The sequence below is a fragment of the Prionailurus bengalensis genome, chromosome X (assembly GCF_016509475.1).
Source record: "Prionailurus bengalensis isolate Pbe53 chromosome X, Fcat_Pben_1.1_paternal_pri, whole genome shotgun sequence".
Taxonomy (NCBI): Eukaryota; Metazoa; Chordata; class Mammalia; order Carnivora; family Felidae; genus Prionailurus; species Prionailurus bengalensis.
Window position 1 is genome coordinate 109,789,562 of NC_057361.1, and position 13,337 is coordinate 109,802,898.

At 39.7% G+C, this 13,337-nt stretch overlaps 1 protein-coding gene across 1 annotated transcript in view; it reads left to right on the plus strand.

Annotated features, from left to right (window-relative positions):
- STK26 (serine/threonine kinase 26) overlaps positions 1-13,337 on the plus strand; it is a 55,156-nt gene that overhangs the window by 33,117 nt on the left and 8,702 nt on the right. Inside the window, exons 4-6 of the mRNA XM_043571359.1 lie at positions 7,496-7,552; positions 12,759-12,867; positions 12,952-13,109. Coding sequence (XP_043427294.1) covers positions 7,496-7,552; positions 12,759-12,867; positions 12,952-13,109 — 324 coding nt within the window. The remainder of the gene's footprint in view (positions 1-7,495; positions 7,553-12,758; positions 12,868-12,951; positions 13,110-13,337) is intronic.

A 13,337-nucleotide genomic window follows, 5' to 3' on the forward strand; every position in this document is an offset into this window, starting at 1 on the left:
TTTTTGTTCATCTATCTCTGGGCCAAAAGGGGTGTGTTTATAACTCATTAGCTATTGGCCTCCATAAGAATGAATGCTATTTTTTATATTCTAATGACCAAATAAACCCTAGGGTAATCTATCTATCCATATTAGTTACTACTGATTCAGAAATCATGAATTTCACTTTCTTTTTACTAAGCCTGTTTATTCTCATATTACATGAATTAGATAAATGTGGTGTGAATGCACAATAGAGTAAATCATTAAACAGCCAGGCGCTCTGTGTCACACACTGTATTAGGTGCTGGAGATATAAAAATGAGTGACTCCTGCCATTAAGGAGTTCACAATCCCATATTGTACTAAAAGGGTGCAGGTTTTGTGATTAAGTACATACAAGGTACAGATGGGGCACAGATAAACAAGTAGTCACTTCTGTCACTTTGAAGAGAGGCTAATGGTGTGAAGGAAAGGCTTCCAGGAGGAGATGATAGTACCAGTAATTCCTATACAATTTACTTTTTAAAATTTTTTTAATGTTTATTTCTTTTGGAGAGAGAGAGGGAGCAAGGGAGGAGCAGAGAGAGGAAGACACAGAATCTGAAGCAGGCTCTAGGCTCTGAGCTGTCAGCATTGAGCCAGATATGGGGCTCGAACTTACAAACTGCAAGATCATGACCTGAGCCGAAGTTGGATGCTCACCTGACTGAGCCACCCAGGCGCCCCCCCCCCCCCCCAATTTACTTCTAAGTGTTAGCCATTACTCTCACACAATTATTTGATTCTTTGTGACATATTTTGCTTTTGCAGTCTTTCCTACAAAACTTATTTAGCGGGTCAGATTCTTTTTAGGAATCCTGAGAGGTCGCTCAGTCTCAATATGTTTAGGTCTCCCTCCTGATTCCCATAGCAGGCTTGGTTTAAGACAGCCTCAGGAATTTGCTGTTGTTGTGGTTGTGATTGTTGTGTGTTTGCTCATTCTGGTTTACACTTTCTGGATTGAATACTGGTAATTCAAGACCTACTCTAGAGCAAATTTAAACCTTTGCTATTCTTAGGCACCTGTAACAGATAAGCTATTTTTGGAACTGACTTAACATATTAAATAAGTCCTATTTCAAATGGAGTTTTCTATATTATATTGAAACTGGGTACCGAAATGCAACTGACTGTTTTATTGGTTGCTTATAGCGTTTTTAATTAATGTTCAGTACTCTCGTGGCAAATGAATTATAGTTCTGTTTGTATAATTTATTTGTATGAGTTCACATTTTTAAAAAATTCCCCTCATAGTGTACATGTACCAGTCATCCAATAAGTACTTAATGTTTAAATAAATAAATCTGATTGTTTTGTCCAAATCTTGATTATAGAATGTTCTTAGACTGGTCAATGATACACAGCCATTATCTATGACGTCTTCATAAAGGATTAAATTGAAATGATTTTTATCTCCTTTACCCATCATTAATTAAAGTCCACAATGTGAAGGACTACTTTGAAGAAAATAGCACTTCTTGATAAAATTGTAGAAATTCACATTTGGCTGATATTAGTTATTTATATCCTGAATCTATTTACATTAAAGTAAGTAAATGTGTGTATTATCTCTGTACGCATGTTCATATATACAGACAAAGGAAAAGAAATAGCTTATGATTTTATAACCTTTTAATATCATTTATTTAAATTTGACCAACTTGTTTGTTTTCAGTTTATATTAAAACATGGGACTTTTGTGGGCTTGCTTTTTTTTTTTTAAACTAAAATCACATCAAATATAACAAGGTTCTGTTTAATGCAGTCAATATAACTCAAGGCTACATTATCTAAGTATCATCAGGGAACTGCATTATCAATCGTTGTGGCACATCCTTCCATTTCAGATGACATAGGGGATTTTGTGAGTCAAGTTAATTGAGTAGAGTAGGATATGGGTTTTTCTCAGGTTGTCTTTACTCAGGATATCATACATAGCCGAGACCTCACTGTAGGCTGGAGGAAAAGTTCTTGCATTTGAGAGAAAATTATATGCTCTCTGAAACTGTATTCAGTTGTAGTGATTTCCTTGAAACATACAAAAATGTACAAGGTATTCATTTTGACTGAGCTCACTGTATAACTTCATTTTTAAAAACAAGAGTAAAAACCAGACAAACATCAGTATGACCACAGTATTTTGCTTTAATTTTAGTTCACTGCAGATTTTCTTGAGAGACAAAGTTAGTCTTTATGAAGAGTGCTAACATAAGCAAACCCTTCCCTTCTGATCTCATAATATTGGAAAAATCTTTTATAATCTTTAAATATTTTTCTAGTTCGATGTAAATCTTAAAGTGAAGCTCACTCAGGCATTGAATAGAATTTGAATCATGCCTTATTTGCTGCTGAAAATCGCCTTTAGATTTCTGTTTATGTTAAGGAAATATGCCCCCCCCCTCCGCACATACCACCGCCACTGATATTTATCAAAAAAGAAAAAGGAATTGAGTGATTGAAGTAAAATATTCCAGAATAGAGTCTGCAAAATTTTGTGACCTTCTCACTGTTTTTCCTGAGACTTCTGTGTGTGTTTATTCCCAGTGTATGGTGAATGTTTCTGGAATCTTCTTTAGTTAAAAAAAAATTTGGGGGGAGAATTTTTTTATAAAACTTGAAGGAAATTGCAGAGGAAAAAATTTTCTCCTTCTTACAGTGTTTTTCCCTCAAAATAAATATAGCTTTGCACTTCACAGAACACACCTCTAAGGAGCCCCATATTAGATTCAGTTTAGCAGGCCTTTATTCATTTATTGAGTGCCCTACTATGTGCATTCATTTCACTCTGCATACTTGCCCTGGTCAGTCTCATTTACTTTATCTTGACAATTTCTGAATTCATGTCTCTGGTTCTAGCCTGTCTCCTTAGCCCCAGATGGATATATCTAACTTGCTTCATATTACCCACTTATCTGTGGGTACATCAAGTACCATAACATGAATGATGGCGAGTAGCATTTGAACAAGAACTTGAACATGGTTTGGATGAGGGTGGAGTATAGACAAGGCATTCTAGTTTGGAAGAAAATGATTCAGGGGTAGTAAAGCATCTGGCAAGATGATCTCTCCTGTCCCTTGCAGTTGTATAAAATTTGACATGCTGTTTCCTTTTTATTGTGGTAAAATATGTATCATAAAATGTACCATTGTAATCATTTTAAGCCCACCGTGAGTAGCAGTGAGTATATTCATATTGCTGTGCAACTATCACCACCATCCGTCTTCAGAACTTTCTCATCTTCATCAGTCAAAACTCTGTACACATTTGGGGTGCCTGGGTGGCTCAGTCGATTAAGCATCTAACTTTGGCTCAGGTCATGATCTCACGGTTTGTGAGTTCAAGCCCTACATGGGGCTCTCAGCTGTCAGCACAGAGCCTGCTTTGGATCCTCTGTCCCTCTCTCTGCCCCTCCCCTCCTTGCACACTCGCGCTCTCTCGCGCTCTCTCTCTCTCTCTCTCTCTCTCTCTCTCTCTCTTTCTCTCAAAATGAATAAATAAACTTTGAAGAAAAAAAAGAATCAAACTCTCTACACATTAAACTATAACTCTCCAGGGGCACCTGAGTGGCTCAGTCGGTTGAGTGTCCGACTTCGGCTCAGGTCATGATCTCACAGTTCGTGGGTTCAAGCCCTGCATCAGGCTCTGTGCTGACCACTTGCTCAGAGCCTGGAGCCTGCTTCAGATTCCGTGTCTCCTTCTCTCTCTGCCCCTCCCCTGCTCAAGCTTTCTCTCACTCTGTTTCTTAACAATAAATGAATGTAAAAAAATTTTTTTTTAATAAAAATAAACTATAACTCTCCATTGTCTCCTCACCACAGTCCTTGGTAACCACCAGTCTACTTTCTGTCTCTATGAATTTGACTACTATAGGTTCCTCATATATATAAGCAGAATCAGACAGCATTTGTCTTTTGGTGACTGGCTGACTTTAGTCATACAGGTTGGATTATGTGGTCAGTGCTATGATTGCTATGAGATGCACCGACCAGCCCATTTAATTCAACATATAGTTAATATCTAGTACCATAATCATCTCTCAAATACATACAGTGAATGTTTTAAATGGTTTTTTCCTATGAACAAATGAATTCCAAATTGCACTGTAGCCTTTCTGCCCGCTTTGGCCAAGTGTCTATTTAGCACCAAACAGTGGGGTTCAGTTGGCCTCATGGGGTAACAGAGTTGATCCTGCAGATACCAGTAATTTGTTAACATTAGGCTCCACGATCTCCCCAGCAAATAGTACAACTCTGGAGCAGTTACTCTTTAGGCGTTCGGAATTTCGGAACAGAGAGCCATTTCCTACCACCTGGCCACCCATGTTGATGCAGAACTTTAAACGTATTCCTCCAACCCGCTGTTAATATGTGTGGATCATTTTGTAAGTGGAGAAGTGGACTCTTCCCTTCAGGGACTTCCTCTACTTCAATGTGCCGGCTGTGCAGTTATGGTTTACAGTCCCTGGCTCTTTGGGAATTTTAAACTGGTATGTAGATACCATCTCAGCCTTGTAAATTATTGAAAAGCAAGCCAAACATACTTATTTGCATTCTCCAGCACAAACATCTTTTCACAGAAATCAAAGGTTAGAAGTTGTAGTCCTCCAAAAGAATACAAACATAGAGTCTGGGCTTTTTTTGGTTTGGTTTGGTTTGTGATTGGCGTTTTCACTGAGCCCTGCTGTGGACCAGAAACCTGTAAAAAGAGCCTCTGTGGGCAAAGCTTCCTTGAGCAGGGAAGAGCCCCCACCAGCTCACCATTCCTGCCTGTGCCCACTCAGGCACTCAGACTGTGTAACAGTCTTCTGAAGGTCCAGATCTATGGCCATCCTCCAGTGAGGCTTGCCTTCCAGAAGCGGTAATCAGAAGGAAGCAGGCAGAAAATCTGTCTGACGGCTCTGGTTCCTTCCCTGCCCTGGTACCACCAAACAGCTCGCTTGCTAGGACGAATGCTTCTTTTCAGATCTGGAAGTCGCTTAGTCATACCTCTAATAACATTTTACGCTTTCTATGAATACTCTTCAGTGAGGAACAGACAGTTGGTAAGTTTCCATTTTGGAATCGGTACCCCCAGAAAGGACACACATCATTTTAAACCTGGAAAACAGATGTTTTCAGTCATGTGGAACTACAAATCAGATAACCATCCAATAATAAGATCTTTTCATTTTTCTTTTAAATGTCAGGTGAATGGGAAGCATTCTGAATTCATAAGGTAGAATGTAGTATTTATTAGAAACAATCTTGTGGCAAAAGAAAAATTTCCCCAGCTATGCACTGCTGGGAGAGTCACTTTTTTCTTCTCTTGACAAAAATATAAAGACACGTCAGGTTTACAATTCTCAGGTTCCGAGTGCCTAATTTCTATACATAAAGACAAGTTATGTGAACCATGCCTAGAACTCCATTCCCCTCCCTGCTGTTATGGGGACGTATTTGCTCTCTTTTTGTGCCGGAGACACGGCCGCTAGCAAAGACTCTCAGTTCTTCCTTCAGTTCAGGCTGTGATAGGAGAGTGGACATCAAAACTGGGGGGAGGGAGATAAGTCGTTACCCTTTCGCGCGCGCGCATCTTACATGGTGTCAGCATCCGGAAAGGAGGAATCCCTAAATCTCAATTTACCTGAGCCCTTCCTCCCCGGCCCCTGACATTAGGCCACATCCCAGTACTCACACTGCAGTGTCACCCACCATGACGTTACTGGGGGCCATTCTCTGCCATGATAAAGCCCCAGCCTCATGGACACATGTGGACGTTTTGAATGGAACTCCTGAGTACTTCCCAGGGATTTTAGAGTTTTAGAGTTTAGCTCGAGAATCCTCCTCCTACAGCTGGGGCTGTAAAGGTAAGAAATGTGTTCCTGACATCCCAGGGTGAAGCACAACACTGAGTGTGTTTTTCCCCCCAGAAACATTGTTATGATAAAAATAGTAGTTTGGGGGCACCTGGGTGGCGCAGTCGGTTAAGCGTCCGACTTCAGCCAGGTCACGATCTCGCGGTCCGTGAGTTCGAGCCCCGCGTCAGGCTCTGGGCTGATGGCTCGGAGCCTGGAGCCTGTTTACGATTCTGTGTCTCCCTCTATCTCTGCCCCTCCCCCGTTCATGCTCTGTCTCTCTCTGTCCCAAAAATAAATAAACGTTGAAAAAAAAAATTTTTTTTAAAATAGTAGTTTGTTTCTCTGGCACTCCTCATGCTGTACTATGGATACCTTTGTGTTAAATTGTCTTTTTGTGGGGGATTACCCCAGGAACCTAGACATTATTTCTAAGGGAAAATGCTTGCTTTCCAAATTCTAAACGCCTTACTTATAATGGACTTATAAAACACAAGCTACTCACAACTTGTATACTTGCCCGTAGAGTAAACTCAACCGTTCTACTTACAGTCAATTCTGTGGTCCCACAAAAATTCAGAGAATACTACTGATGACATGGGGAGAGAAGTGTCCATAGTATTTCAAGCTAGAGCTGAAAGAAGAACAGATTCGATGGTTTATTCTGATTTGTATCTGATGGCGCTGAAGGGTGTCTGTGTACATGTGTGTGTATACCTGATTTGGAATTTATATATACTCTGCCGATGAGCCCCATTGCTTCTTGGACAATTTACAGTGACGTAAATTCCACCTGGAGTAATCATATGCTCTTTAAGCTATGCACTCCCTTTCTCGTATCCATTTACCTCGGCAGTGGGACACGGTGGGGTGCGGAGGGAGAGGGACACTAATTCTTTCTAAGCTCCACCTGTGTACCAAAAATGCCCATTAATCATGGCTGATGAAAGTGGGAAAGTACATGCAAACAAAAGCCAAAAACTGAAACAAGGCAAACTGTCTAGTGTCCTCAAACTCTAAAATCATATGCGAAAAACCCAGAAGCCCCATTTAAAATTTCTACACATCTACACACCAGGGGCGCCTGGATAGCTCAGTCAGTTAAGCATCCGACCTTGGCTCAGGTCATGATCTTGCAGTTCATAGGTTTGAGCCCCATGTGAGGCTCTGTGCTGACAGTGCAGAGCCTGCTTGGGATTCTCTCTCTCTCCCTCTCACTCTCTGCCCCTCTCCCACTTCTGCTCTCTCCTCTCAAAATGAATACACTTTAAAATTTCTACAAGTCTCCACATACCTCCTTATTCTTTAATGTAACTATCTTTTCCTTTCAGTATCATTCAAAATAATAATTTAAGGTTCTGGTTTATTTTTTCTGGGTTTTGTAACAATTTTTAATAGTTCAACAATTTTAAAAACAGTATTTATTTAGCTATATCACAAGCTAAATAGGTAGGGAGAAAGGTCAAGACTCAGAACTTTTATCTGTAATGCTCTGTGGGAAAATATATTCTGCGTTTCAAACAACTAATCTTAAACTTGTATTTTAGAACCAGTACATTAGTCTGTCAGATTTAATGTTTTATGCTACTATGTTATTTCTCTCAGGCTTGTAATGATTAAATTGTTTCATAACTTTACAGGGTTCAAAATTATGGATAATAATGGAATACCTGGGTGGTGGTTCAGCACTGGATCTTGTAAGTATTTTTAGATAATTACACACATACCTGTCTGTACTTTAGCTTTTTTTATTTTAATTGGAGTAAGCAATGGCTTTTGGGCAAGCTGGGTGGTTGCTTTAGATAATACATTCAAATTAAGGTCTCTATTCAGGACTATAGATTGAGCCGTATTGCAAGATTGGGCATATTGCTGACGTTTTTAGAGTATATATGAAACGCAAATAGCTTCATGAAATAAAGCTCCCCAAATTAGGACTGTGTGTGACCATTGCCATCAGTTTAGAGTTTTACTTTGCAGGCGTTTCCCTGAAAAGACTGAACGTTCTTGGATTTTTGAAATATGTAATTCAGATAAGTATCACTAAAACTAGTTCTTGGGTTCTCACCAAGTGCGCCTGCAGACCCAATTCTCTGCAGAATTCTCTCTGCCCCTCTATAGGTCATTTGGAAATGTGATGGTACTTTTGGTTGTCATACTGACTTGGAAGTGTTACAGCCATTTTAGTGGGCAAAGATCAGGATGCTAAAATCCTGCAGTGAACAGGAAAAGTTCCACCCAATGAAGATGGGAACACACACATAAATTCCTTTGAGAAACACTGGTTGTTTTCCCCAAGTTAGTGTGATTCTGTCATTGCTGTTTTCTTCTCCCTTTTAAATCTTTATTAATATGGCGTTGTATTTAAAATTCAATACGAATTACTAGAGGCAACTTGGTGTAGTAGAGATGGGGCGAGCGGTCTTTGTAACCGAATCTGTGACTGTGAACCAGGCACACAAATTTCTTACATTTGGATATCCTATAAAACAAAGAAGTTGCACTAAGTTATTTTTAAGTTCTCTTCCATCTTGAAAATATATACGGACCCTGACACAGGGCTCAATCCCACGACCCTGGGATCATGATCTGAGCCGAATTCCAGAGTCGGGCGTTAAACTGGCTGATCCACCCAGGCACCCCTCCATCTTGGATATTCTGTGACTTATATTGTCTTAGCATGCTCCTGGATTTAGAAATGATAAGAGTATGCTGTCTCTAAAAATAAAGTGTTTTGATGACTAAGATCATCAAGTAACATTTTAACTCTTATTTTTAAGTGGAGATGAGTTTCCCTAACTGTAAGTGATTAAATATTTCTAAAGGAGTTTAATCCTCCCTGCCAATGGCTCCAAAGTTTCAAATAATCCTGTGAACAGAAATGACTCTAAGATTTTCTTTCCTTTAAACAGAACCATATTTAAAGCATTCTAAAGAAGTGGTAATTAAATTTGATGGAGAGTCTCATCTCCTTCTAGGAATTCATCTCATTTTAGTCTGTTGCTGAGTTAGGTAATCCTTGTGTCTCATCTAATTCGTACATCCCAAAGCTTGAGTTCATTTTGTCTTTCTCCTCTCTAGTGATAGAACACAACTGGTATTTCTTTGTAGAATAATCCTTCATGCTTATGGAGTCAGATCTCTTTCTTCTCCTGAAGTTAAATGGCCTCATTTCCATTTGTCTTGTCACATAGTTTTATTACACAATAGTTTTTTCATTAGCTCCACAAGAAGCGTCTCAACTGCTCCATGATCCTCCTCCTACCCTTTAAATATTCAGAGCTCTTTCCAAATTTATCATAGTTACCTTCTCTGGTCCCCCAAGGTGCTAACCATATGTCTTCCCTGTTTCGTGGGCATTGGCAAAGCTAGTGCACTGCCGTCAGCAGGATCAGCAATAGCAATGTTAAGCACTGGACGCTGGCCCAACCCTAACTAATAATGTGAGCTGTAGTAGTAGTTTGGTCAGTTTTATGTAATCTCTGAGTGAAGTCTGTTAATTTCATCCTGCCGTTCTGATCTCTGCCTAATACAACAAATTGCCAAGTTGCATAAATTCAATAAACTTAAGATGTTTTTAGCCCTGTCGTAGCTAAAAATCAAGAGACCTACGTCCTAGACCTAATTCTGCCGTTGACTAGCTGGCTAATAATGGACAAGTCATTGAACCTCTGTGCCTTAATTTCCTCACATGTTGAAAGAAGAAATTAGATGAATGATCTCTCGAGGTTTGTGTCCCTAGCTCAAGAATTCAATAATACTGTGATTGAATTATAAACATTTAACTGGCCTTTGTAAGGAGGGCAAATGATGAGAAAATGTGCTGTTTCTTCTCCGTGTATAGTGCCGTACAAACAAATGCTATCATTTGGGGAATCTAAGAAGGATTGGGTTTGAGGGAGGGCACTGCTACCAGGGACAGGAAAAAACGACAGGGATGCTGAGAAGAGAATATTTGTCACTTTAAGATTTTTATTTTTAAGTAATCTCTACACCCATCATGGGGCTCGAACTCACAACCCCGAGAGTCACATGCTGACTGAGCCAGCCAGGTGCCCCAATATTTCTCACTTTAAATTGGTGCCTAAATAATGGAATGCGATTATGACTTGTAATTGACATCAACATTTTATAGTGTATACTTCAAGATTCTCTCCCATTCCTTTTTTTTTAACTTTTTTAATGTTTATTTATTTTTGAGAGAGAGAGAGAGAGACAGAGCATGAGTGGGGGAGGGGCAGAGAGAGAGGGAGACACAGAATCCGAAGCAGGCTTCAGGCTCAGAGCCGCCAGCACAGAGCCCGACGCAGGGCTCAAACTCGTGAACCACGAGATCATGACCTGAGCTGAAGTTGGACACTTAACCAACTGAGCCACCCAGGCACCCCGATTCTCTCCCATTCTTGAAAAAAATTAGTTATACATGAACAGACTCTGATTTTTTTAAATCATACCTCACTTCTTTCCAGTGGGAATTGCAGTGGCTTACAACAAAAACACATATGATAAGGTTAGGAGGATAAAATATGAGCACCAAAGACAAAAGTTGGAAACAATATGCTAACCATAAGAGAAGGCACTGACATAACCTGCTGCATTAGGACCAGCTGAAAGTCACAGGAGTGGGGAAGATCCCCAGGCCCACAAGTATACAGTCTGTGAAAGAGCAGGTGACCCGCTCTTGCATGTCCTCAGTTGACAATAAGGCCAGTACACTGGCCCTGGAGGCAGAGATATTAGCTATTAGAGACACGGCACTGTCTTTGGCCACTGAAGACAAGTTCAGTTATGCACTCCAGGGACAGTGGACCAAGATCTCAGCGTTCTCTCTCTCCCAGGGAATAGCAATCTCTGTTCCATCTACTTTACCTCCTCTATCACTCCAGCTCCCTTTTCTCTCCTTCTCTCATCATTGTCAACATGGCTAATGATACATTTTAACCACAAGGCTTGAAAGAGTTTTCTGTCTGATAATGCACCAGAAAAACCCAGCTGTACTACCCAGTTCCCATTGCCCTGCCATGGCTTCTCCCTGACTCCACCATCTTCCTCCAGTACCCAGTTAATTGAGATTTTATTTTTCCTGAATTTGAAGCTGGACCTAAATATACCAGATGAGCCAGTGGGTCTTGAGGACCTCTTCTTTGTTTGTTTTTACTTAAATATATTCTTTAAAATTCTGTATTAGGTAACACACTGGCTTATCCAGGCCACTTTCAGAAGCCCTTCAGAATGATAAGTAGTGTCCCTTATATATACCTTGCCCAATTTCTTTTTTTTAATGTTTATTTTATTTTTGAGAGAGAGAGAGAGACAGAGCAGGAGCAAGGGAGGGGCAGAGAGAGAGGGAGACACAGAATCCAAAGCAGGCTCCTGGCTCCAACCTATCAGCACGGAGTCCGACACGGGGCTCGAACCCGCAAGCTGTGAGATCATGACCTGAGCTGAAGTCGGATGCTCAACCGACTGAGCCACCGGGGCATCCCAGACCTTGCCCAGTTTCTTAAGTGAGTGAGGGCATACCTCCTCTGGCCCTGTCAACATTTTCTGATCAGTGGTACCAACATTTGTCTTTAAAATATTTGGTAGTACCTCAGAATTTCATTGCCGGCAATCAATAAAATGCCATTTTCACCTTTGAGAACAACTTTAGTCACTACTGTTTAAATAGAAACTTTTGGAGTGGAAGTTAATAGACTTATAAGTAAATAGATAATGTTACCTAGGAAAGGCACCTATTGAACTACGGGCATCCCTGGAGTATACTGTATATCCAGACCACAGCTAATATTTAGTGGTGAAACTGAAGTATGGGTTCTATTTTAAGCTGTTAAATTGCAACATGAAAGTGCCCTTTATTCAGAATAAATATGGCATTCATGAAAGATGAAATACACAAGGTGCCAAAGAGCTGTGAATCCCTCCCAGTGTGAGGCAGAGTGGGCGATGTTTGATTTTCACCACCTCCTCCCTCCTTCCAGCAAACAGCTCAACCTCAGCCCTGACTTCAGATTCCCACCCTTCCTGTAATAATATTGTACAGTCCACTGTTTGTGCTTTATGAGGTACCAGAATTTTAAAATAGCCATTTATTTTAAAGGGAGATTTTCAGATACTCCATTACAAGTTCTCCCAAAACCTAATCATTGCTTTCCTTGTATTCCAGTTGGAACTATTGGCTTTAGGACGGGGATGGGGAAAGAAAGGGGAAATGTGTTACATTTAGTTAAAAAACCATACCCCTTCATGATTCGATCTTTTTTTTTTTTTTACAATGAAGTCTGAACAGATTAATTGTTGTATTCCTGACTAACTTTTAAAATCTCAGCCTCGGAAAGGCTGCCTGCTTTACAGTGTTATTGAGATACATAAATGCTAAGAACTGTGCTGTGGCTGACCTGTACCATTGAGCTGAGTTGCTGCGGAAATCTTACAGACTTTTTGATCTCAAAATCAGTTTAGTGTAAATAGTTAATCATTTAAATAGCAAATGTCAAAATTTAAGTAGCTGATTTCTTTTTTCCTAGCCAAAGAAAGAAAGAAAAGAAAAGAAAGCTAGTTCTGTCATTATTTAAGAGTATTTCTTAAATCTTTGATGTAAATATTTAAGAACCTCACGATTTGGAGCTAGTACATACAGAGGTAACACTGCTTGTATTATCTTTTGAGATTAAATCTAATCCATTTAAAAACCATTTCAGCCTTAACCATTTCAGACTTAACTTGTTTACTATCTTCCCTTACCTTTTTAATCTTTTTCTCCTTTGTTTAAATATTGGCTTAATAAGCAGAATTGCTTCATATATCTAAGTGATTCCCTTATTTCAAAGATCATATCAAGTTAGTACTTCATTGTTTGGAACTTATATATGTTTGTAAAAGTGTGTGTGTTTTCCCCCTAAGCTTCGAGCTGGTCCATTTGATGAGTTCCAGATTGCTACCATGCTAAAGGAAATTTTGAAAGGTCTGGACTATCTGCATTCAGAAAAGAAAATTCACCGAGACATAAAAGGTATACAAAAATCTTACATGAACCTGAGAAAAGTAGCTGCATTCTGAGAAAACTGAGCGTTTTTTGTTTCTTTTTTCCTCCTAGCTGCCAACGTCTTGCTGTCAGAACAAGGAGATGTTAAACTTGCTGACTTTGGAGTTGCTGGCCAGCTGACAGATACACAAATTAAAAGAAATACCTTTGTGGGAACACCATTTTGGATGGCTCCTGAAGTTATTCAACAGTCGGCTTATGACTCAAAAGTAAAGTGTTACCTGTACAAACTTTAGTTTTTAATAATAGGTTTTATAGAGCGTGCTATTCTATATAATAAACCGTCCCAGTTTTCCTTGTTTTAGAAGTATTTCTAAAGCTAGAGTTATGTCAAGTGTTACTGCTAAACCATTAGTTCCCTGGATGCTGATCATATTTGGACCTTATTCCCTTCAATGGCCTTCCATTCCACTTAGAATAAAATCCAAAGTCCTTAC